The sequence below is a fragment of the Scomber scombrus genome, chromosome 15, assembly GCF_963691925.1.
Source record: "Scomber scombrus chromosome 15, fScoSco1.1, whole genome shotgun sequence".
Taxonomy (NCBI): domain Eukaryota; kingdom Metazoa; phylum Chordata; class Actinopteri; order Scombriformes; family Scombridae; genus Scomber; species Scomber scombrus.
Window position 1 is genome coordinate 21178562 of NC_084984.1, and position 23224 is coordinate 21201785.

The 23224-nt window shown below is 38.9% G+C and overlaps 1 protein-coding gene across 2 annotated transcripts in view; it reads left to right on the forward strand.

Moving 5' to 3' along the window:
• Positions 1 to 8264: 8264 nt before the first annotated feature.
• LOC133994840 (PALM2-AKAP2 fusion protein) overlaps positions 8265 to 23224 on the forward strand; it is a 75042-nt gene continuing 60082 nt past the window's right edge. For both annotated transcript variants that reach the window (XM_062434025.1, XM_062434026.1), the window contains exons 1-2: positions 8265 to 8607; positions 19533 to 19613. In XM_062434025.1, the coding sequence (XP_062290009.1) occupies positions 8557 to 8607; positions 19533 to 19613 (132 nt within the window). In that variant the 5' untranslated portion in view covers positions 8265 to 8556. The remainder of the gene's footprint in view (positions 8608 to 19532; positions 19614 to 23224) is intronic.

Consider the following 23224-nt stretch of genomic DNA (forward strand, 5'->3'; position numbering starts at 1 on the left):
GAGGTTGCCATGCAAGGTGCTGACCAGCTCATCAGGAGTGGCATAATGCTTTTTTTAAATTGAAAGTGCTTTTTCCAATGCTTACAGTGCTTTTTCTAATGCTCACTCATCCATCCATTCATACACACCCCTACAAAGAACAATTTGGGGTTCAGTGTCTTGCCACTTGATACTTTGACATAAGGACTGGAGGGGCCGGGGATCAAACCACTAACCTAATTGGTGGATTCTACCTCCTGTGCCACAGCTTCCCCAATAAAATGGGCACTTTAGAAATGAAACTGTATTTTTATGTTAATGGCTTTATTGTAATGTCATCAACATTTGGTACTGATGTTGAGGTGAGAGTTCATTCCATAAAGGCTTGTAAGTGGAAGTCAAGTACAGTATTTAATTTTTTACATAACTTTGAGTCCATGGTTCTCATGTTCAGAAAATGAATTTTAAAATTAGCACTTAGATATAGTTGTATGCTTGTTATTGAAGGGAGTAACACAACTCTTTATTTGTAGTAGTTTTTAAAAAATTGGCATTTTTTCCCAATTTACACAGATAAAGAGTTCATAAAACATAACAAATTGAATCTCTGCTATTGCGAAAACTTGCTGCAATAATAGTGACTGGGCTATGAAAAATGTTACGGAAAAATGTTAATCCCAAAATTCACTGAAGACTGTCAAACTGTGTTAAAAACCAAATGATTAAATTCAAACAGTTTGTCAAAAAATTAAATTTGCCCCAATGCCAACAGCAAACTAGACAAAGCTGCTAACCTAAACACTGCTTTAACATTAGCTAAACTGAAACAGCAGTATAAGGCTACCAGAGCCATCTTAAAGTTGTGGAAACCATCAATCAAGCTGTGTTCACTGGATAATATGGAATTTCATAGAGGTGATTAAAATGGAACATCTTAAAATTGTGATCATTTTTAACTCACCTTATTACTCCACTTCACTTGTGGTCTACATAAATTGGTGGAAAGTAGTGATGGCGATAAGAACAGGAGAGTGGGAGATGTTCTGTAACATTTGGAGCTTTGTGGGTGTACTGTATTGTTTTCTAGTGAAGCCACTGTTGGTGGATACATTCATGAAGCTGTTAAACAACAAAAGAAATTCAGAAATTCAATGGATTTTTTCCCCAACTAGGGGAGTATGTAGACTATATAATTATTATGGTGATAACACAACCGGTGCATCTTCAATTTCAAATAAAAAGTCTAAAAATCTAGTTGATGTTGCAGATCAGGGGATGCTGAGCTATCAGATAGTCTGAGTGATAGCCAGCCTGGATTATCACGGCTCACCTACGAACTGAGAGTCTTAATCAGCTGCAAGCAGGCAGTTTGAGTGACAGTCCCGGAGTGATTTCTGCATCTTGTGTCAGGGCCACACCCAAGGAGAAGGCAGAGAAGGTGCAGTGAGGCATGAAGCAGACGTACTTTTCTGGCGCATGAATAGTTAATGTTTTAATTGGTCAAACGAGACAGTGCTGTCATGATTCAGTCAGTCAATCACATCCTGTCTTTCCTTCCATCTGTGTATCTTCCATCTTTACACGATACTCTCTCTGGGTTATCTGCTGATTCAGCTGAAAGGTGAGGTAGTATTTGTGGTCCAAAGTGGCAGACAGCCCATTCTCTGTTGCTATGTATTACGAACATGCGGAAGTCGTACAGGGCAGTAATCCAGCAACAGCATTAAATTAAGTTATATTTATATAACTGTTATTGCAGTTATTTTTTATTGATTAGTCATTTATCAACCATAATAAACAAGCAATTTGAAGATGTACCTTTGGGATCTTGGAAACTGCAATGTACGTTTTGATATTTTTGAATATTCTGAATATTCATTTATTAACACAGACAGACAAAAAAGAGAAAATGTCAAAAACAAAATCAGGCTTAAATCAATGCAAATTTTTCTTGGAAATAGAAATTTTCCCATACCACTTCCTCTTCAGTGCATCAACCTTTCCTAATGCAAAAGAGTAGGCCTAGCTTTGTTTAATACGGATGAATTATTTGATTCATCAGCAAACGCCTAGCTGGTGACAGATATGTTTAATCTCTACATTTCAACACGTTTAGTATGTAGCCTATCAACATTTCTACAACACATATAATCATGAAAGTGGCGTAGTTCAGATGACATCTATATGGGTTCACTTTCATATTATGAGGAGGTGAGTTCGGTGGTTCCCATTTCAACCAACAAAACTAGGCAATTTGATGTAAGGACATTTACAGCCATTTTTCTGGCAACAAAACAGATCTTTTCCTAACCCTAACCATGTGGTGTTTGTGCCTAAACCTAACCAGACCTTAACCACAGCATTGTCATACAATAAAACACAGATTTTTCAACTGATAAAAACCTTTTAATGTAGTGTTAAGTGACATACGAAAAGCTTAAAATACAAACAACATTGGAACATGGAGACTGAATTCTAAGGATTGAACGTCTCTGTGGTTTGCAGAAATGTACGTTGTCAATGTTTTTTACTGATGTTTGTGTTGTTGGGGAGCATAGAGGAAAATCTAGTTGAAGACCCAGATATTTATTTTCACACATTTACTATATAAACTTCATAAGGAGATAATATGACACGTATGTAGTGTTTACAGATTGTTGTGCTGCCCCCAAGTGGCAAAAAAGTTAAATTAATGCAGATTTAAAGTCATCAGTGAACATCAGATGTACTGTAGGGAGGCAATCTAAGGTTTTTTTTTTGCATCTTATGCAGTCTAATGCTCATGTTACCTAAGTCACCAGTTATTACTAAAGGGTAACTGCTTAGTGAGGAACTTTTGAAAGCCAGTGACCTCTGAACTTTTTTCATCCCTGACAACTTTCACATTTGTGTCGCTGAACTTTCCATTTTGTAATGGAAAAATAAACATGGTCAGCTGTGCCAAGTAGTGCAGCGCTCTGGGAATTGGCCATTCAAAAATGGGGGTAAAAGGGTGATAAAAATTAGGAGGAAAAGAAAGACAATTTTTTAGATGTGTTTAAACTTCTTAATTGATTTTAGTTAAACTGTGTGTGTAGACAGACAGACAGACAGAGAGACAGTCTCACACTCAGCTAGTCCTCCCTCAGTGATGAATAAAATATGAATGAGATCAAGGTTTGGCAGTCCCATAGCCAGAAATATATCTGTTTGGGTTGCTCTCGCTCTCTCGTCCACTCTCTGACACACACACATACAATAACTTAGTCTGCAGAAGAGGCCAGTCTGTCCAGATGTGCGGCTCTATTTGCGTGTTACAGTTATTTTGGGAAAAGAATGCTAAGTTCATAAAAAGGCAGGCAAAAAGGCAGCATTAACATAAAACACACACACACTTATACACATGCATACAGATGCTTATTCAATTTTTTTCTAACTTACTCTCTTTGTGAATATTTGCTCCTACACACTCACTCTCTTTGCATGTTGTCCTGCCTCTGGTTCCACATCTGGAGGCCATTACCTCTGAGCTGGGATGGGGGGGAGGCGGAGCTGGACTGGCTGTTGAGTGAGGTCATCGCAGCGTCGTGGCGATGAGAGGAACAATGATGCTGTTGTCTCCAGCGACGACCAACCAATATAACTGATGCCAGAACTGAAGGGTTAAAGGGGGAGGGTGGGTGGCAGCGTTAGAGGAGATGAGGAGGAAGTGGAAATGATAGTGTAGGAAGAGAAAAGTGGGCATGAAAGAAAATACAAAAGAATGTAATGAAAAAGTAGAATAACTTCTAAGTAAGGAAGAATGACTTGTAATGACAGTGTGAGCAGGCCAACATAATGATGTGATTGGTGTAAATCCAGGTCAAACAGAGAGAATTAAGAGAGGCCAGACTTAAGTCTTCAAATGCTGCTGGCTGTAAAGTCAAACAGCTGCAGAGCTTAGCCTGGTTTCATAAACTATATGTTACTAAGAACCCAAACAGATCATGATCTACAACCTGCATGTGCCCAGCAATATGCATATATACAAGCAGGTCCCAGAGTAAAACAGTGCAGTTTTTATTGTATTACGATGATGTTATCTTCAGCCTGTAGGGTTTTGTCCAACTGAATACTTCAAAAGATTGAAAAATCTCATGCGAGCAATATATTAGCATCATGGCAAACAAGATTAATCTAAAAAATAAATAAATAAAGGCAGAAAACTACAACAAACATTACACCTTATATACAATTTAAGCTTGCTGTATCTTCAGACAGGTAACAACAAAGAATTAAGAATAGAGGAAATTTGGGCATTTAAGGGGAGTTCAAAAAATTGTAAACAAAATACTGAAATATGATAACTATATAAAGTTAATATGACAAACTGTTTGCTGTTCATCCACCAGACACAAAGCATAATTTCAAATCAGGTCTCAAATCAAGCCAACAAGAATGTAAGTTTAATATACACTCTCTTTAGCTCTGTTTTGGTCTCCACCAACTTCTGAGAGGAATATCTTGTTTCTTAGCTGCTAAGTGCGCCTCCAACATTTGTTGCTGCAGTTAGCATACAATACGTTTATTAGATCTGTTTTGTTAGCCGTTGCATCTGGAAATGACTATGATCAGTGCAGGTAGAGGGATCCAAAACAGTGACGATGTCGGCCATAAAACCAAAAACAATGAGCTGAAGAACACTAAAATGTCTCGTATAGAGCTGATGGAAACTGCAGATTCAGATGATACATTTCTGTGAGTTTTACTGAAACCTTTCACATGGCACATAGTTATTTGACTCGCTGTACACAAAATAGTGGAGCTTTAAACTATGTAATATTGATTTACCTTATTAAGAAATCAGGTTGCAAAAAAATAGCTTTCTACAAAGTCATCTTTTGAAAACAAAAATTATTAAACTTTTTTATTAAACAGTAAAGCTAATCAGGACCCAAACACAGCAATCTGCATTATGTTCTCCTCATAAACCCATTTATGAAAACTGAACCAAGGTTTGAATGGTTAAACTGATACAAAAACTATGTACTAAATGATATATGTAGGTAATTTATTGTATGTTCTACTCTTTTTTAATATTAACATTTGCAAACCTGTACATACAGTGTTTATATATTTCAAAATACTTACTTGAAATAAAAAACCAACCAACAATTTTAAATATGTAAAAAACAGACATGAAATCAATTTGTAATTTTGGTTCTTTAAAAAAAAAAAAACAAAGCCAGACAGGAAAACACATATTTCTTACATTAGATATTTTGTTGTCATACTCAAACAGACTGCCAAACTTTAAGACGTCCAGTAGATAAATAATGTCAGCAGTCCTGTATCTATCATTTTGTGAGAGACTTCTCGTCTATTTGAACTGGCTTGGAAATGATAAAATAACACGTACAAGAGGCCATATATGGTTCATTAACTGTTAACAGCTATTTAACGCCTCTAAACATCAAAATCTCAGTGTACTTAACATTTAATAGTTTATATGCAAATATGTACACAATGGCTACAAGCTGCATTTGAGTCATTTTTGATTTATCCAAGTCTTGCAGCTGCCCGGTGGCTTTACAGGACAGACACTCTCCAGCTGCAGTTATTTATTGTACGCTTTTTTTCCCCCTCTTGGAGTAACGCAGTGCCTGTTATGTCTGAGTGTGTTTGTGTGTGAGTGTGTGTTACATGCTTCTGTATTCCCCAAAGAGTTGACCAGAGCTGCTGCTGCTGTTTCTCCTTATAAGGATGTCTGCTTCTGGAAGGAGGGATGGAGAAAAAGGAGAGAGATTAGGGTGGGGGATTGAGTGAGAGAAGGAAAAGAAATCAGTGAAAGAGAGACAGGTAGGTGGGGGATCAGGTGAGGGATGGAGGGAGAGAGAGAGGCAAGAGGGGAGAGAAGGTTGGCGGAGTGAGGGTTGAAAGGGAAAGATGATGTAGAAAGAAAGGAGGGATGGAGGACTGAGATGGGGGGATATAGGAAAGGAAATGAAAGACAAAAGTAGAGGGGATGAGAGCAAAGGGGGGAAGAGGAGAATGAGTATGGGAAAGGACAGATGAATGTACACACGAGGGCAAGAATGCAGCAAAGAAAAAGAGGAAGGGATGAGAGAGAGACAAGAGGAAAGTAAGAAAATAACTTAAAATGGTGCAAGAAAGGAGAGAGAAGAGTGCGTGAAATTCAGGTGGACCTAAAAAGTGAAAATAAGGGGGAAAGAAAATTGGGACATGGGTAACTATGACCCATTTAAACAAACTCTGCCTTGTGTGTGTGTGTGTGTGTGTGTGTGTGTGTGTGTGTGTGTGTGTGTGTGTGTGTGTGCATGTGTGTGCATCTGTATTATAAGATCATCAAATCTGAACACTTGCTCTTTGTAGGGTTCTGCACTTTCTCTCTCATCTAAAAGTGAGAAAAATAAATTGCACAAGACGTCTACCATGAGCTTATCGAATCTTATAGACTTAAACACCACATTGCCAAAGAGTTTGCCAAGGAAACCCAAACCCATACAGTCAATTTATTTCAGAATGTGTAATGTTGTTCAAGCTACACCAATTTGTTTCCAGTAATTATCTACTTTGGCTTCTATGTTTATGATCAAACCACCCCTATCAGTAACTATCTACAACTATAGTTGAATGTTTACCACTATATATCATTTAATAGCAATATTGTAATAGGAAATGTTAGCAAAAAGGCTAAACCTAAACTCAAGCCTAACGTTAGCTGGTTAGCTAGCTAGCACTCTTTTCAAAATGTGATGTTGAAGTTGATAAACATGTAACTACTTCTTTTTTTAAACTTATTTGGCTCTTGAATCTTTGTAGAAAATTTCCTTATTTCTATACCATGTTTTATAGAAGGCATTTCAGAGCTGAACATTTGCTTTGACAAAAACGTCACTTTAAATTTGAGAAATTCTAAAGCTCAAAGTAATATGTGTCTGTCATTTAAAAAATATTACAATGGACACATTTCAGTAGCAATTTATTGTTAAAATAATGTTCATTGTGTTTTTACTACATTGGAATTGAGCTGTGTCCTCTTTACTGGCTCATTGAACAATGATACAGAAACTGGAAAGTAACTACTGAAGGATAAAATTCCTTTGACATCATGTTTGCATGAATATTCATGATGAATATGTTGAAACGACACAGGTGAAAGATTGAAGAAAACAGACGGTCGCTAAACAAACTTTACTGTGTTTTTCTCGTTGCTGAGGAGAGTTTCACTCATTGTCCAGTGACAGTTGTGTTTTGTTCTTCTTCACTGTTTACCTTTGGTTACTTAACAACCATTGACAAGCCAATTAGCAGTAGCAATAGTAGTTAGCAACAGCAATAAGATGTTTGGTGCTAGATATAGACCACTCCATGTGAATGGGTTAGCATTCAGTGCAGTTCAGCTGGTCATCATCACTAAAATGACATTTACCATAACTTATACCAACCAGCATTTAATGACCAACACGTGACAGCAAGGTTTCTGTTTTTCATCTCCAGTCACGCAAAGCTGTCTTGACAGTGTATCATTTGTGTTCACAACAGACATTCAGAAGTATTCTGCGTTTTAGGAACTCTTCCAAGATTGTGAGCCAAAGGAAATGCCAAACTATGGTAACTAAATTAATGACTAATGTTTTGAGAGAAGTTTCAGATAGACCAAAATGCCAATATGTCACCGCTTTAATAAATCAAAACCAGAAAAGAAATGGAAAACTCTTGAATGAAAGCAGATCATGAAAGAGATATGAATCAAAGATTTCAGCACTCTTATAGGAAGATGGCAATGAATACTGTTCAACTGCAAGAAGAAAACCAAGCAATCAATATTTATGATAAGAGAATGACTTTTCTGAGGAATACATTACTTATCTCAAGAATAAAGGCATCAGGCAAGCAGATTAAAAAAATTGAGATATAAATAATCTTCAGACTGTGACTTTCTTTTTGCCATTGTCACATCTGATGTTGAGCACGCTCAGCTATGCAGATGACAAATCATTTCTTTGCTTCCCTTTTTCCTTACTTCTGCAATTGTATTATGCTCTTCTTCCTTCTATCCCTCATTCCTTTTTCTCTCTCCCTCTCTTCTCACCCCTCTCCCTCCCCTACCTTTATGCCGTCGCTTTCCTCTTCCACCCCTTCCTCTTCCCTCTCTCAGCTGCTCCTCCCAGCTGTTTAATCACACATGGCTCATGCCTAAAAAAGAGAGGGACGGAGGGGAGGGGACAAATGGGAGGAGAGACAGGGAGCCAAAAGAAAGAGTGGGTGATAGAGACAGAGAGAGAGAGAGAGAGAGAGAAAATGCAAGCAGCGGGGCTGAGTATGAGGCACATGGCCAGTGAATGAGAGATCTTTGCGTCCTCTCAGCGCGAGCTCCTTGTTCCACTCTCTCCTCTCTCTGTGGTTGGATTACTGCTGAGGAAGGACCTTGTCTGGATACTCCTCCTTCTCCTCCTCTTCTTCTCCTTCTATTCCCTTTCTCCTCTACTTCTCTCCTTTCTCTGTCTCGCTGAGGGACTCCAGCTCTCTGCCTTCCCCAAAGTCTCACCTCTCGTTCTCCTTTCATTCCCCTCTCCCCTGGTTTCCCCCCTCAGGATGTCGTGTGAGGAGGCTCAGCTCCACAAAGAGAGGCTGCAGGCCTTGGCGGTAAGTCAAAGTGTGTTTAAACTGTCTCTTTTTGCTCTGCTTGTCTGTCTTTTTTTAATGTTTCTTTTGTCTTCTGTGTGTTTGCTTTGCTGTCTGTTTGTCTGCGAGTGACTTGAAACATGGGGCCATCAGACATCGTGTCTCACCTTGACTGCCTCTCTTTCTGTCATTCACTGCACCATATCTCGCTTAGCTGTCTGACACCTTCGAGTTCTTACAACTCCGCCTGTCTCTCTGCCTCTTTCATTAGCCTCATTCTCTATCACGCTCTCTCTGTCTCGTCATATTACTCAGTCGTGGTCTATTCACTTCAACTCAAACACTTGTAAAGGGCGGGAAAAAGTATAAGTATTAAACTTTAACTGATGAATTTGTATGAGGTAAACACACCTGTAGAGAGGCTAAATGTACTTTGACCCCTTGGCTTGAACTTGAGTTGTCATTGCCAACACTGTTGACACTGACGCATTGTCGTCATCTACCTCAGTGTCTTTCCTTAAAGGCTAAATGCTAACGGAGGCTAAAACTAAAAAGCTAAAATCAGCATAAATTGTGCACTGGATGTCAGTTTTTTGATAATAAAGCTTGCATCCAAGAGTTGGATTGCTTTTTGTTATTAAATTAAAAAGTTAATGTGTTGAGTGCCCTCCAGCATGACATCATAGCCTCCTACACCCATTTTTGTCACATAAAACAAAGTAAAACTGCTCTTCTGTCTCACACTGCTGCTGCATTTGTCTCGCTGTTTGTGTCAGCTTTCATCTTGTTCTGTGTCCTTTTTTTGGAGGAAACCAACTCAGTGGAAAGTTGGTGGAAAGTCAGATCTTCTTTTTTTTTTTTTTTTCTTTTTTTTTTTTAGGTTTTTAGGTGTATCTCAGCTCTTGAGTTACAGTAGTCTAATTTGTGTTTCGACACTTCACGTTATGTTTCATGATCAAGGAGTCATCTGTTGAAGTGTTTGGCTCAGGTCCTGATGGGACTTCAGAGCAACAGTTAAACTGGAGTTCACTGCCTGAAACTAAATTTGGCGCCAGCAAGAACCACAGCATACCACACACATTCAAGACGGACTGAGGCACAGGGACACATACACACGTACACATTCAAACACACAAGTGGGGGAACAGCCGCAGCAGCAGCAGCAGCAGATGGAGAAACTATTTTGGCCACGTTGAAACATGGCAGCCATACCAGGCTGCATGTACTTAAACCAGTAAGTAAAGAAAGTGAGTGGAAAGTTCTCATGATCTGAGCGGAGAGGAACAAGCATTTCTGTCTCTTGCATCATTATTGCATGTGTCTTTAGAAAACACTACAAAAAAAACATTGATCATGTCATCTCGTAAATGAGTTTTGATTTGGTGCGCCAGGCCAAGAAAAACGCAGTCGCCGTTCTGCAAATGATGTAAAATATTCTGGTGGCATGCAGCTGTTAACCTGAAAACTACAATGAATGCTCTATCTAGTAGTCTAAATCCATCCTGAAGGAGTATTTGATATCCTAATGGAAGTGCCAAGAGCTTTGACATTAAGTACGGACAGGCACTGAATACAAGTAAATCATTTTAGCACCTTTGTCTCTTCCAAATGAGCATCTGTCTTGACTCAACTAAGTGTGTATACACTATATCAAAGACAATAACAGCGCTAATAGCTTTCAAGCCCCAACAAAGTACTTAAACAGAAAAGGGTTACTAATAGTACTAACAACCCCCTTAGGCAGCTAAACACTGTGTAAGACCTGCAAAGAGCCAAGTAATGCAGGTCCAGTGTAAATACAGAAGCTGGACTAAGTTTCAGAGAACCAAAATCACTAGAATGAAAGAGTTTAAACTTGATTAAAGTAGTTAGGAGTAAAAACTAGGTGATGTTGTCTTCAATAAGGATGTTAAGATAGGAAATATTCTGGTATATAAGATTAAAAAGTAAAACAAAGGGTCCATATGGATGTTTGTAGGTTAATATGAGTAATCACTATTTGCAATATAGAAGTTGAAAATATGTTCCTGGTGTGCATTTAAAATCACACCAGATTCTCTTCTTTTTTTTAATGATCTGCCCATTTTCTCTCTGACTGGCTTTCTGTCTTTCTGAATGAGCATTACTGAACCCCTGTAGAGAGGTGTACGCTGCTACTGTAATGTGTCTGGTTTGCAGCTGACATGCTAATGATTTCATCAATAATTGATACTTCATTGTCATCGCCATCAGTGTCTTTCCTCATCAATTCTTTAGCAGATCTGAAGCCAAATTGGACGCCTCTTCGAAAATCAGAGCCAAGTGTTTGACCGGACATCTCTGTATCCGAGCCCTGAAAACACATAACCACATTGATTCTGATTAACATGACATGTGGGATGCAAGATCGAGTTCCATGCCATGTTTGATCTATTTAAATTGAAAGGGGAGCAGACAGCTACCATTATTATGTTCATTTACCAAAGAGTGTGGCTCATGAATAAAGCATTGAATTAATGGCTGTGGTTCAACAAGCCAGCTTTTAAGCCTTGGTGAAAGGACAGCATACCTGTCTGTTGGATCATCAGTAGTTGGAGGGAGATGGTGTGATGAAATATTACAAAACATTATGAATTGGCATCTAAGTCATCCTCATTTATGAAATTTGACCACAAAGTCATTTAAGTATTCCTTACAAGAATGTAAAATATATGATCTTATTTCTGTTTTTGATTGTGAATGACTTGAGAACAGGTCAATATGGTCAGAAATCATCTTCATTCTATTTAAGTGTGCAATTCAATATTTTTTTGTCCAGAAAACATCTGTATAGTTATGGTCTGCATGGTCAACACCATCCAGATTCTAGACTACTTCTGCTAAAACAGAAAGCTATCATCACACTATTAAACAAAAAAATTGTGCATGTGGTTTTTAATTCAATCTACATGATTAACATGCTTCACACATTCAACAAAAAGAAAGATTGATTGTATTCATTGATTGCCGGCCACGACAATGACTACATAGTGCAAGAATGTTGTTTGTCTGTCTGTTGAATGCTTGTTTACTTGATAACAAGATTACAAAGAGCGTTAATCAGAGGATGAGACATTCGCTGCGTTTAATCTAACAGTCGATTAGTCCGTTGGCCTGCACACAGACAAACAGACAAGGATTCCCACAGTCTGATAGTGATTAAGGCCTGTCAGCTGCCAGCGGTGCCGGTTTCCATGGTTACTAATTGGTCAGATTAGCGGAAAGTTGTGATGTCAATGTTGTTAAATCCAGACTTGTAATTGGTATGTTATTAACATGTAATTATAGCTGGAGGGAGCACGGCCTGCTCAGGGTTCCCCAAAAAAAACTGATAGGAGTTTTGCATATGTGTGTGTGCAAGTGTGTTCACCAAAGCCGATTTGTGTGGTTTTGGGATCAGCCACTGAATGGGGAGTGCTTCATCTTTCTAATTAGCTGTTGCCCATGCGGCCTGCTGACCACAAGCGGCACAGCAAAGTACATATACCAAAGTGAGTGTGTGTGTGTGTGTGTGTGTGTGTGTGTGTGTGTGTGTGTGTGTGTACACGTGTGTTTGTGGGTTTGTGTGTGTCTTTGTATGCACTCATTCACTGACCTCGCTGTTGCGTCTGTGATATGTTTACACAGATGACCTCAGCCCTTTGGACTCTTTGCTGCCCTCCAACACGCATGAGGCTACGAATCATCTGGGGCCAAGTTTAGGGATGAATTAGGAAGTTGGAAGAAGATGTGTGCATTTATGGGAAAGAGGGAGAATGAGGAAAGGACAGCTGCTGACACTGGGAACGAGACAGGGACTGTGGCTGGCAAGAGTTATAGAAATTTCACACTCAAAATCTAAAATGTATCTGTGTGTCTTGAAAACGCTGAATGACAATCAGAATTATTAGCGATCCTGCAAGATAAGAGTCCAGTTATGAATTATTTTAGTTCCTGGAATCCACCTCAGTGATTGTCTGGATGAGCTCTGTGAAGTAATCTATGTAAATCACAGTGGCTATGGTGGGGGGACAGTGCTCTGGATCCACTTAGTGAGGTCTAAGAGAGGGAAATGAGTGGGGCAGGGTGAAGGTGAGGGGGATGCTGTTGCCAGACCTTGGCATGCACTGAGATTTGTGAGTGTGGCATGCAGTAGAGGGCCGGGGTAATGGGCTGCACAAAGAGTGGTAAATAGAGTGGGGGGCTGGGCTGTCTGAAGGCAGGCATGTGCAGTTTCACTTTGTGAAGTGTACCTACTCAGGGACTGACATGTTGGCAGCAGTGAAACCTTGAAAACAATTTGGATAATTATGATTGAGGTTGTCAAAATGCAGCAGTGTTTTCTCCTAACCTGCTAATAGTAACTTTAGGCTGTGATCACATTTTCATTACACTTTCTCAGTTTTTCCGCTGCATGCAGGTTTAATGACACTGCCTTGTGCTCCAAGTCAAACATACCTGTTGCTTAACTGTTACTGTGAAAGCACACAGTGTGTTCATACAACACAAGCCAAAAATTGAGCACTTTTAGTTTCCCAGTAGCTTGCTACAGATTAGCCTTTACCTTTCTGTTATCCACTTTTGCAGCAGTTTAATCATAGCTAGGTGATGGTGAAAACTGTTTGAATCTTTGTGTTGCAGAGCTGTTCTGCCAAAGCAACAGGAAAAGCCTAAAATAACCTTTGTATGAGATTGTACGCCAAATCAGACCCATGTATTAATCCCTGTACTGATGTTCATACAGTATTATGCTCTATCTGAGGTGAGATTTCACACAACTTTTTGAACTCAAACGCAGATAAATCAAATCTTTTTAGTCTATATACTATAACAGATGTTTGCCATCTTTTAAGTTCGTATTTAGTGGACATGGGATCTGATTGATTTGATTCTGTTGACTGAGAAGACAAATATTCCTGTCAGATCTCCCCCATCTGCTCCATTAAATTAAAATAGTGTGTACATAGACTGCACAGAGGCACAGCTGGTTGGCTTATGATACACCACTGAATGCACTGCCTCAGTTTCAGTATATGTTACTATATATGTTAAGATCTGACCGTAAGAGACTTCCTGAATTAATGTCTTAGCTTTTGAATATTTTCAGAGTGGGTGTTGTTGGATCCTGGAAAGACAGGAATGGATAGATGGCTACAAGAGACTTGGTTTACAGACTTCAGCACTTAATGGGGGTGGGGAGTGTGCTTGGGGCGAAGTCATTCTAAAGGGAGGTGGGGGACATGGGGGTCTGGTTTGTTGGGTAGTAGGGGGTCTGGGGCACGCCAGGCATTACATGCCATCTAAAATTAGCAGCAGCTGTCTTGGGCCTACTGGACAGTCTGGCCTGTTTGTGTGTGTGGTTCTGTGTGTGCAAGCCTATGTGTGTATGTGTATGTGAATGGGGTTCACAGATACTTGAGATAGGAGAGGTTGCAATGCAGTCCTAGTGGGCACTGGTGGCTTTCAAATTATTTTGGTGATATTTGAGCTTAACAGGATAGTAAACAATACAGAGTGACAGGTCAGAGAAACTGCTAAGCAAGCAACTATGAATGCAGCACACAGTGTTGGTCTCATTACTCCCCTAAAAACAGAAAAACTCCAGTTTGCAGATAGCAGTGGTGTGAACAAAGAAGTTAGGATTACAACAAAGACGTTTTCTGTCTTTCAGTGTACATGCAGAGGTATGCATGCTTCTGTCTCTCCTCAATATAGACACCATGAGTATAGTCACCACCTGCTGCTATCGCATGACAATGGTATGCAAGAAATTTCAGCGATGTGCCAAGTTTGCATTCACTGACACCACCTTTACAGCTAAAGAGTTATCAGGTTAACGTTCACAAGCCTCTGTTAGCTAACAAATTATCATTGTCTGAGAAGGATGTCACACTCATGTGGTAACCATTAACAGCAAGATTGATGTTGCAAGTGTTTGCTGTGCATCTTCACAGTGGCTAATGATTATTTTCAAACATTAATATAGCATTGTGTTTTTTAAATATAAAAGATATTCCATTTATAATCCACAAGACAAAAACCAGCAAATTCTAAGCAAATGTTTTTTTCATAGTGGTTGACTTGGTACCATTTCAGTCTCTGTTCTCTCAGCGTTCGGCAATGGCTGTCCGCTGACTGGAAGATGATCTTCACTGTGAGATGTTTCTACTGGGCGTGTTGGCATGTGCAGAATGTGACCCATCCGATCTGTCTTCTATTCACAAGCTTGACATAAGCAGAATTTTAAATCCTAGAGAGTTGCATCACTTCTTTAATGCATCGTAACCATGTGTGACCTTAACAATGTGACAAAGTCTCCGCTATGGCTCGGCCATTTTAAGTATAGAACACAGACTGTATTGGTGTTCTCAAATGGTGTCAACAGTAGCAGGAAAAGTTGTTGCCCTCTATATAAGAGCTTAGCAGCAAGCCAAGTGGGGCCAAACACTCAGTGAGTCAGGAGTGTGGGAAGTCATGTGTGTGTCACCAAAAATGTTGACATATTTTCCTGAGGGGGAGGAAAAGACAGTGAACAGAGGAAATCTGTCAGTTCAACTGTACAACTTGTATCTTGATACTAACTTTTCAGTTTATGCTGCAAAAACTAATGATACATCTAAATAAGTTAAGAAGTGATTATGAACTGATGTCATATAAACAGGGTGACAGCAAGATTAAATGTCCACAGTAAGATTCTTGGCACCACAATCCAATTCAAGTCAGCAGCTATGAGTATTTCTATTCATTCAACATGTACATGTACAAACATTTAAATAGTGGTAGTATGCTAGAAATTCCCAGATATATACATGAATACACTACATATATATAAATTCTAGATATACACACATAAGGAATTAATGTCGAAGATATTTTTAAAGCTATTGTTAAATGTTGTCTTGAGAATAACATTTTACTACCTACTGTAGCTCTTTTTACAAGACATGTACTAAAACTGGAGGAGTTTGCATTATAGGCCATGTCTAGGATTCCCTCTTGGAAATCCTTGAGGAAACTTTAGGAGGGAATTCCAAAAGGAAAACTTGGATGACACGTTGGGAACAATAAGAAGTAATACTGTATGAGATGGCAGGGATTTAGCCTCTCTCAGTACATTTTGAGAAACATTTGTCCATGCAGTTATTTCTAGAAGCTCTCATACCAGCAGCCACCACCAGGGTGAAAGTTCAAGTCTGATTTAAGACTGTTCAGACATAGAGTTGCACTACGGCAATGCGATAGCTACATTTGAGACTGTTGTTGTTGCAACTGCTTACTGACACCACACAGCAATTATTCTCTTTTGAGGCAGGATTGTACGCATTTTCACAGCTCCAAAAACTATTAAATACTAAGAACTCCTTAAATTCTCAGATTATACAGCCATCTTTGGTCTAATGCACAAAGATAGCAATTCATCAGCTTACCACTCTGAAACAGAGATATTTATGCAGTACTGTATACAACTAACCATCTTCTACTGAATGTGAAGAAGACTGAGGAGATGGTGTTTGGGCCGATGTTCATTCACAATGTATTCATCACTCAGGTCTGCTCTTATAAGTACCACAGGGTTCATATTGCTCAGCTGGAGGGTCCATGTTGAAAGTGACTGGTCTATACTTCAACAGCATATGTATTTTTTGCGTAGACTTATAGTCTATGGAGTTGAGCAGAAATTCAGGTTACTATTTTACCATGCAGTGTTAGAGAGTATTATAAGATATGGTATTTAGCCGGGTATGATAACATGACAGTACAGTTAAAATTACAGATAGTTCACCTGGTGCAGACTGCTATGAAAATGATGGGGGTTAAGAAAAACACTTGTCCCTCTAAACAATTTATGAGCAGTCTATTATCAGACAGGCACAAAAAATAGTGTCTGGCCCAAGTCACATTCTCCACCCGGAGTTCCAGCTCTTACCTTCTGCTAGAAGATTCAGGGTTCCCAAGGGCAGGCTGAACCGTTATAAACATTTATTCCTGTCTATGTCCATTAAGCTTCTCAACACTAACATGGAATGTAGATGTTGGCTATGAGGGTCGAGCAGTATGTCGCCATTGTCAGTAGGTGTATATGTGTAAGTGCAAACTGTGGATGTGTATGGAAACCATGTGTTGTCAAGATGCTGATGGTTTTTTTTTTATTCTGCAGTATGTGTGACTTTGTCTTCTGTGGAACTGCAGGATGGAGTCCAGAACAAATTTCCCTATGGGGATATGAAAGAATATTTTATCTTTTCTAATCTTATCCTGTCCATCTCAGCACTTATGATAACTGGTAAATTGGAAAATTCTTAAAGTATGCTCCAAGGTATTCTGCACTATCTGGCAGGTTTGGATATGCAGTATTAGATTTGGTGTGTTGGCAGATTATGTTGTACTGCAGTGGAAAATAGAGCCGCTGTCAATTTTTTTTTAAACCAGATTAGCCTACTTTTCTATTGTTTATTGTTTTTTTGTTTTCTCCCGCAGTGACCCCCTCCCCCCCCCCCTCCCCTTGCCTTATGAAATGAACAAGGAGTCTGTCTTATTTGCCGCAGAGCTGTTGTTTGTCTTAAAAGGTCCTTAAGACAGTTGATTGTACAGTATGAAAACAATAGTATTTTATTTTGTATAGAATACCATATTTCACATGAAAACAGAGCAATACTGTGGAAAGGCATGCCTACAGTAACAGTATACATTTATGTCTGGAATGTGATGGAAACCAGCACCCAAGAAATCTTTGATCTTGGGATGTTAAGTATCTGTCTGTGTGTGTCTGTGTATGTATGTCCCTGTATGCGTTACTGTATAGTCAAGGATTCTCCACCACAGCAGACACACATCTTGAGTGTTGTTTTATTTTGAGTGTGTTAAGGTTTACTTATCCATGTGTACTCATGCCTGTGAGTGTACTGTGGATAGTATATTTGCCTGTGTGTGTGTGTGTGTCTGTGTGTGTGTGTGTGTGTGTGTGTGTGTGTGTGTGTGTGTGTGTGTGTGTGTGTGTGTGTGTGTGTGTGTGTGTGTGTGTGTGTTTTGCCCATTCCTCGACCACATGTCCTTTACAGTCCCTGACATCTGGTGACCATATTCCTGATCAGGCCCTCTGTACTTCACAAGCCATGGGAACTGCTGCTAAGTATTGTGCTGCGGTGTGCGTGTGCATGTGTGATGGAGAGAGAGAGAGAGAGAGAGAGAGAGAGAGAGAGAGAGAGAGAGAGAGAGAGAGAGAGAGAGAGAGAGAGATAGAGAGAGAGAGATGACCTCAGGTTTGGTGCAGATGTTTTCATAGCATGTGTGTAGCTTCATAATGTTTTCTCCCAACAAACCTGATAATGTCAAGTTGTTTTACTTCATTCTGTTCTGTCTGTTTTTATAATGTTTGTGTCCTTGTTTTTCTTTGTTTTTGAAAGGAAAAACTACTTTTCACCAAGATTTTGTGTTCCTGTGCATATATGACCATAACATATACCACTCAACATTAGTATTACTATTCACCATTGAACATGAATTGAATATGATTTCTTAGCCATAACTACAAAAATACTACAAAAATGATGCAGTTTGATTAAGTCTAGACAATTAAAAGTACTTGGTTATAATAAGGGGAAGATTGCGGTTATAGTCTAAAGAAAGCTGTGTGAAGCATTAATAGAAGGAAGGATGTGAACAGCAGTCTCTGTTGTCAAAGACAGATGCTCCATCCCGTCTGGGATTCTTGGTGTATGATCAAGAGCTGCAGCAAATGATCAGTACTGTTATTTTTCTGGTGAGGAAAGTCTCATCCAGTTGAGAGTAAAAGCAAAAATGCATCAGAGCTGCTGATTATAATGCACATCAGTCCGGTCCTGTACGAATCCTCACAACCTAATACCTTTATTTTTTACCCAGATTTTCTTTACTGTATTCATTTTTAATTCAATTTTCTTATTTTTTTTAACATTTTCTATTCCATTTAAATCCTCCTCTCAATTATCCTACTTACTGTCCCCTTGTCAAATTCTGCATCACTCTTTTCAGGTTTCTCCTCTTTAAGATGTGGTCTAACGTTTATTCACATTTTGGAGTTTTCCCTGATGGCTATTTTTAGCAAACAGGAAGCGTCCCAGAAATCCTCGCTCTGCTCCCACTGAGAGCGAGAGAGAGAGGGAGATAAAGCCACACACACATTTACAGTATCTCATGCCCTTCAGCCCCCAAGCAGGGTTGTATTGGGATCTGCTGTGTTTACATTCCCATGCGTCAAAGTAAATCCTACAAGTTACCCTCCATTGCTGCTGTCTTTTCAGTATTTTTTTTATTTTTGAATGTTTCAAATCTCCCACTCATCTTCCGCCTAGCCCGGCTCTCGAAGTATCAGCCTCATTCATCTCCACATGAAGTTAAGGATTGTTCTCCCCACCTCAAATTCAACCTCAGCTCCGTTTTGAGGGTTTAAGATCTAATCCCTCCTCTTTAAAAAAACCTATGGACCCTAACCCCTCTCAACCCTCAATAAACTCTGACCTCTGACCCTGCTAATACTTCACTTCCTTCCTGCGTGCACCCAGGAGTCATTTTTCTCCTCATCTCCTAGAATGAGAAGTTGAATAGTAGAGATGTAGTTGTGGTAGTGAAGATTTGCTGTTGCACTAATGAAACCACACACCGGGATAAAACTTGGATGTAACTTCTGTGACATTACATAACCAGGAGACTAACCATTTTAAAATTAAGTTGGACAGTAAATTGAATAGAGGCCATTAAGTCTCTGCTCACCTTTAAAATTTAATGTATGAAATACGTAATTGCCCCGAACAACAGCATTAGTGCATGATCATGCTCAACTATACTTTTCTTCTCCGCCCCACAATAAAAAACAACTAATGAAACTACTGGCAGTATCAATTTACAACAAGGAAACATTATTGCGTGTGGAAATTAATTCATTTACATGCTTTCCGTTTTTTGTCCCTCAGGAGAAGCGAAAACGGCAAACTGAGATTGAAGACAAAAGAAGTCAGCTCGATGACCTGGTGCTGCAGCTACAACATCTCAAGGTTGGTTTGTTTGTGTGTGTATGTGTGTGTGTGTGTGTGTGTGTGTGTGTGTGTGTGTGTGTGTGTGTGTGTGTGTGTGTGTGTGTGTGTGTGTGTGTGTGTGTGTGTGTGTGTGTGTGTGTAGGTGGTTAGCTTACAGAATTTAGGAATAGTTGTGGGTAATGGTTAATTTTATGATTATTAAGAGAATATAGGATTCAGAATTGGGTTTATGGTTAAATGTGCAGATAGCAAAATGACTTTAACCAACTATCCAGGGGTAGCAGCATATTTGAAGTTAAAACTGTGTTGTATGTTGTTATTTCACTTGAATGTTTGAGTTTCACTGTGCAGAATGATGTATGTGCAAGAAACAAGAAGTCTGTTTTCACATGCATGTGCTGAATGAGTGACACTCAATTGGTTTGTAGCTAATCATGATTCATAATGCAAGTTACACAAATGTGCAAATACATTGAGAATATATTTTCCTTTAAGTGGAAGAAATCTTGTGTACAGAAGTTAACTTTTTAAGTTAAAAACAGATTTTTCAATTAGGGATAAGTAATACAGTATTTCTCATTCAAATGATTTTAATGAGGTATTTGAACTTTTCCAACCAGATACAACTTATTATTCAAAGACAGTATTTTAGAATGTGTTAGAAAATGTTTGAAGGGGATCTTTAATCGTGGAGTTGCTGCTCCTAGCAAAATGACTGCTGACCCATCAGAAATCTGGCTCAATTCAATGTGTTGGTTGTATCTGATAGATACTCAGCTTACAGTGCACTAGCTTTTTACACATGACTTTTTCTCCAGCCTGGACGCACTAAGTCATGGAAATACTGTGGTGTCCCTTGGGCGGAACACAACTTATTAGCAAATAGTACACAAGCTATTGTATACCCTAGCCAACAGCAAAACAATCAGAAATGACTAACTGTGCAGTTAGCTCTGAAAAGTTTCATTTCAAGGATTCCTAAACTGACACAAATTAGACCACAGACCCCCATTTGGTCCCAGGGGACCCCATCTGATACATTTTTTGCCTTTAAATGTTTGACCAAACAGTCATACTTTCTGTAATTGTGTTAATTATAAATGGAATTATAGTGGAAATGATTGACTCCCCTCTAGCTTGGGACTCCCCGAAACCCCCTCAAGGACCCAATTTAAGAAACATTGGACTAACTCTTCAAACTAAGAGGAAAAACACCAAACTTTTCCTTTTATCTTCTGCCAACCACATGTATTCTATCTCACAGTGACACCCAAAACATTACAGTAACTCTTAACATGTCATTAACTACTATACTACTGTGTGACCTATACAGTAACCAGAGATGCTGGTTAAAACTCTGATATTGAGTTTAGGTTTAAATGAGAATGTCAGAGAAGGTCAGTTTAAAGGTGAGGGTAAGGTAGTTTAGGGTCAGAGGAAAGTGGATGACTGTACTGTGGTAATGATGCTCACAAGAGGGCATTATTCACAATGTATGTGTGTTTGAGAGAGAGAGAGGGAGAGGGAGAGGGAGGGAGAGAGAGAAACACCCATTCATCTCTCTTAATCTCAGTCCCTCTTTCGATCGTTGTCACCTTGACCCTAAATGTCAGAAAGATATAAACAGCCAGAGTGTGCTCCTCAAAGGTACATAACGTGCCTTGTTTTACAGTTTTGTTCTGTTCCTGCGTGCTGCTTTTACATGCACATTCATGTGTGTTTAATGACTTGCATGCAAAGATAAATGTGTTTGTCATATTCTGGCCGACAGGTAGTCTAAACATCCAAACCTCAGTGCTCCCGGTGCACAGGCCTCTTAGAGCAGACAGGCTTGGCTGTTTTCTTCTTTCCAGAAAAAAACTCAAACCCAATCACACATAAACAGTTCCCCTAATAATTACTGCCAGCCGCGAGCCTACTGGAAAGCCAAGCGTTTGTTTCAAGTAAACATAGATTTGACGTTCAAATAAAAAGTGCTGCGTAAACGGGGAAACAAACTGCTGACAGATTGTTTGTTAGCTTTCAGGCATCAGTGATTTGTGTTGAATTTTTTAACCTTTCAAGCAATGAAAAACATGCCACTTAACCTCACTAAAGCTCAGAGGAACACATGACTATCTCTGTCAGGTGGATACACACAGGTCAGGCATATATTTGATAAAAATACAGTTTTTTCATCATATTTGTAGAATGTATACGTAAATAAAACATGGCTGAAGTCAGAAATACATTTTAAAAAATGATACAGTGCATCACACATACACTGTAAACCCACAGTGTATGTGTGATACCCCTAAATGTATAATTCATATACACACTGTATTAATTGCACTTTTTGCATACAGTAACGTTGATGGATCATTGTTTCTCCTCCAAGAAGAATTGTTTGGAAAACCCTGCAGCTATAAATGCTGCACAGATGCAGCGTAGGTGGGGGAACAGCTGTGGGTACCCATTATACTACAAATATGGTAGCCAGTTTTAATATTTGCAATAAAAATACGTTCCATTCTCTAATTAGAGCCTTTAAACACACTTGGCATGAATGAATCCTTTATCGTGATTTCTACATGCTTGTGTTTTCCAGCATTTAACACCCACTTATGGTAATATCGACGAGAGAGAAACATTGATTAAAGCCATGTGCCCTGTGTTTCAGGCCACTAAAGCACTGTGATTAATGCAGTACAGTCATTCATGAAGGTTAACATGATTCACTGTTGTTGTACCTGAGTTTGATCACAGTCTTGTGTTCAGATTTCTATATTTTAGGTGCAGCTGCAAAACATGCTTTAAAACTAAATAAGCTTTACTGATCAGTGTGGTGTGACTGTTGCATAAGCATCAAAATCCTTACCCACCTTTGATACATTTTATCTTTTTTTGCCACCAAAAAAGTCAGTTTCCTTTCTGATAACTGATGATGACCACAGTATTGGTTACTCTTCATCGTGTCATGGCACAGGTAGCATACTAGTAAAATTATTTATTTTACGTCTAGAGGCTTCAACCACCAGAGGACCAATCACAAATGACAATAGCAACCTGTGACCATGACAGTGAAAAGTAATAATTGTAACAAACTATGTACTGTATGATATTATCTGCTGAAAACCTTAGACTTCAAGTCTGTGCTGCATTGCAGAAACCTGCGGCAACATATTAATAATGACCAAAAACTTTTCTCATTTTGGCAGAATCCATTGCCCATTACAGTAGATACAGAAGATTGATTCATTCATTACATGTTTGTCATTATTCTGAAAAAACAAGAAACTTTACTTTTAACAACATACCACTTTATCTTGTTATGTCATAAAATGTTATCGTTATTTTATATGATGAACGTATCTCATTAAAACAAACTTTTTTCACTATTTTCAGCATCAGTTGCAAAGTTTTTATAACAGAAACTTCCATATATTGAGGAAAAAGATTTAGTCAGTGCCTACAGAGAAGACACTGTCGGATATGTTGTCTAGAAAAAGTGAAAATTACTGGTTTATATGGTTTGATTAATTTAATGATTAACCTAATGGTCTGATTAAAGTTTCTCTTTATAACAAGAAACCAAGTAAATACTTTCTGTCATGGTGGCATCAGTATGCTGCTGTAGAAACCAAAGCCAA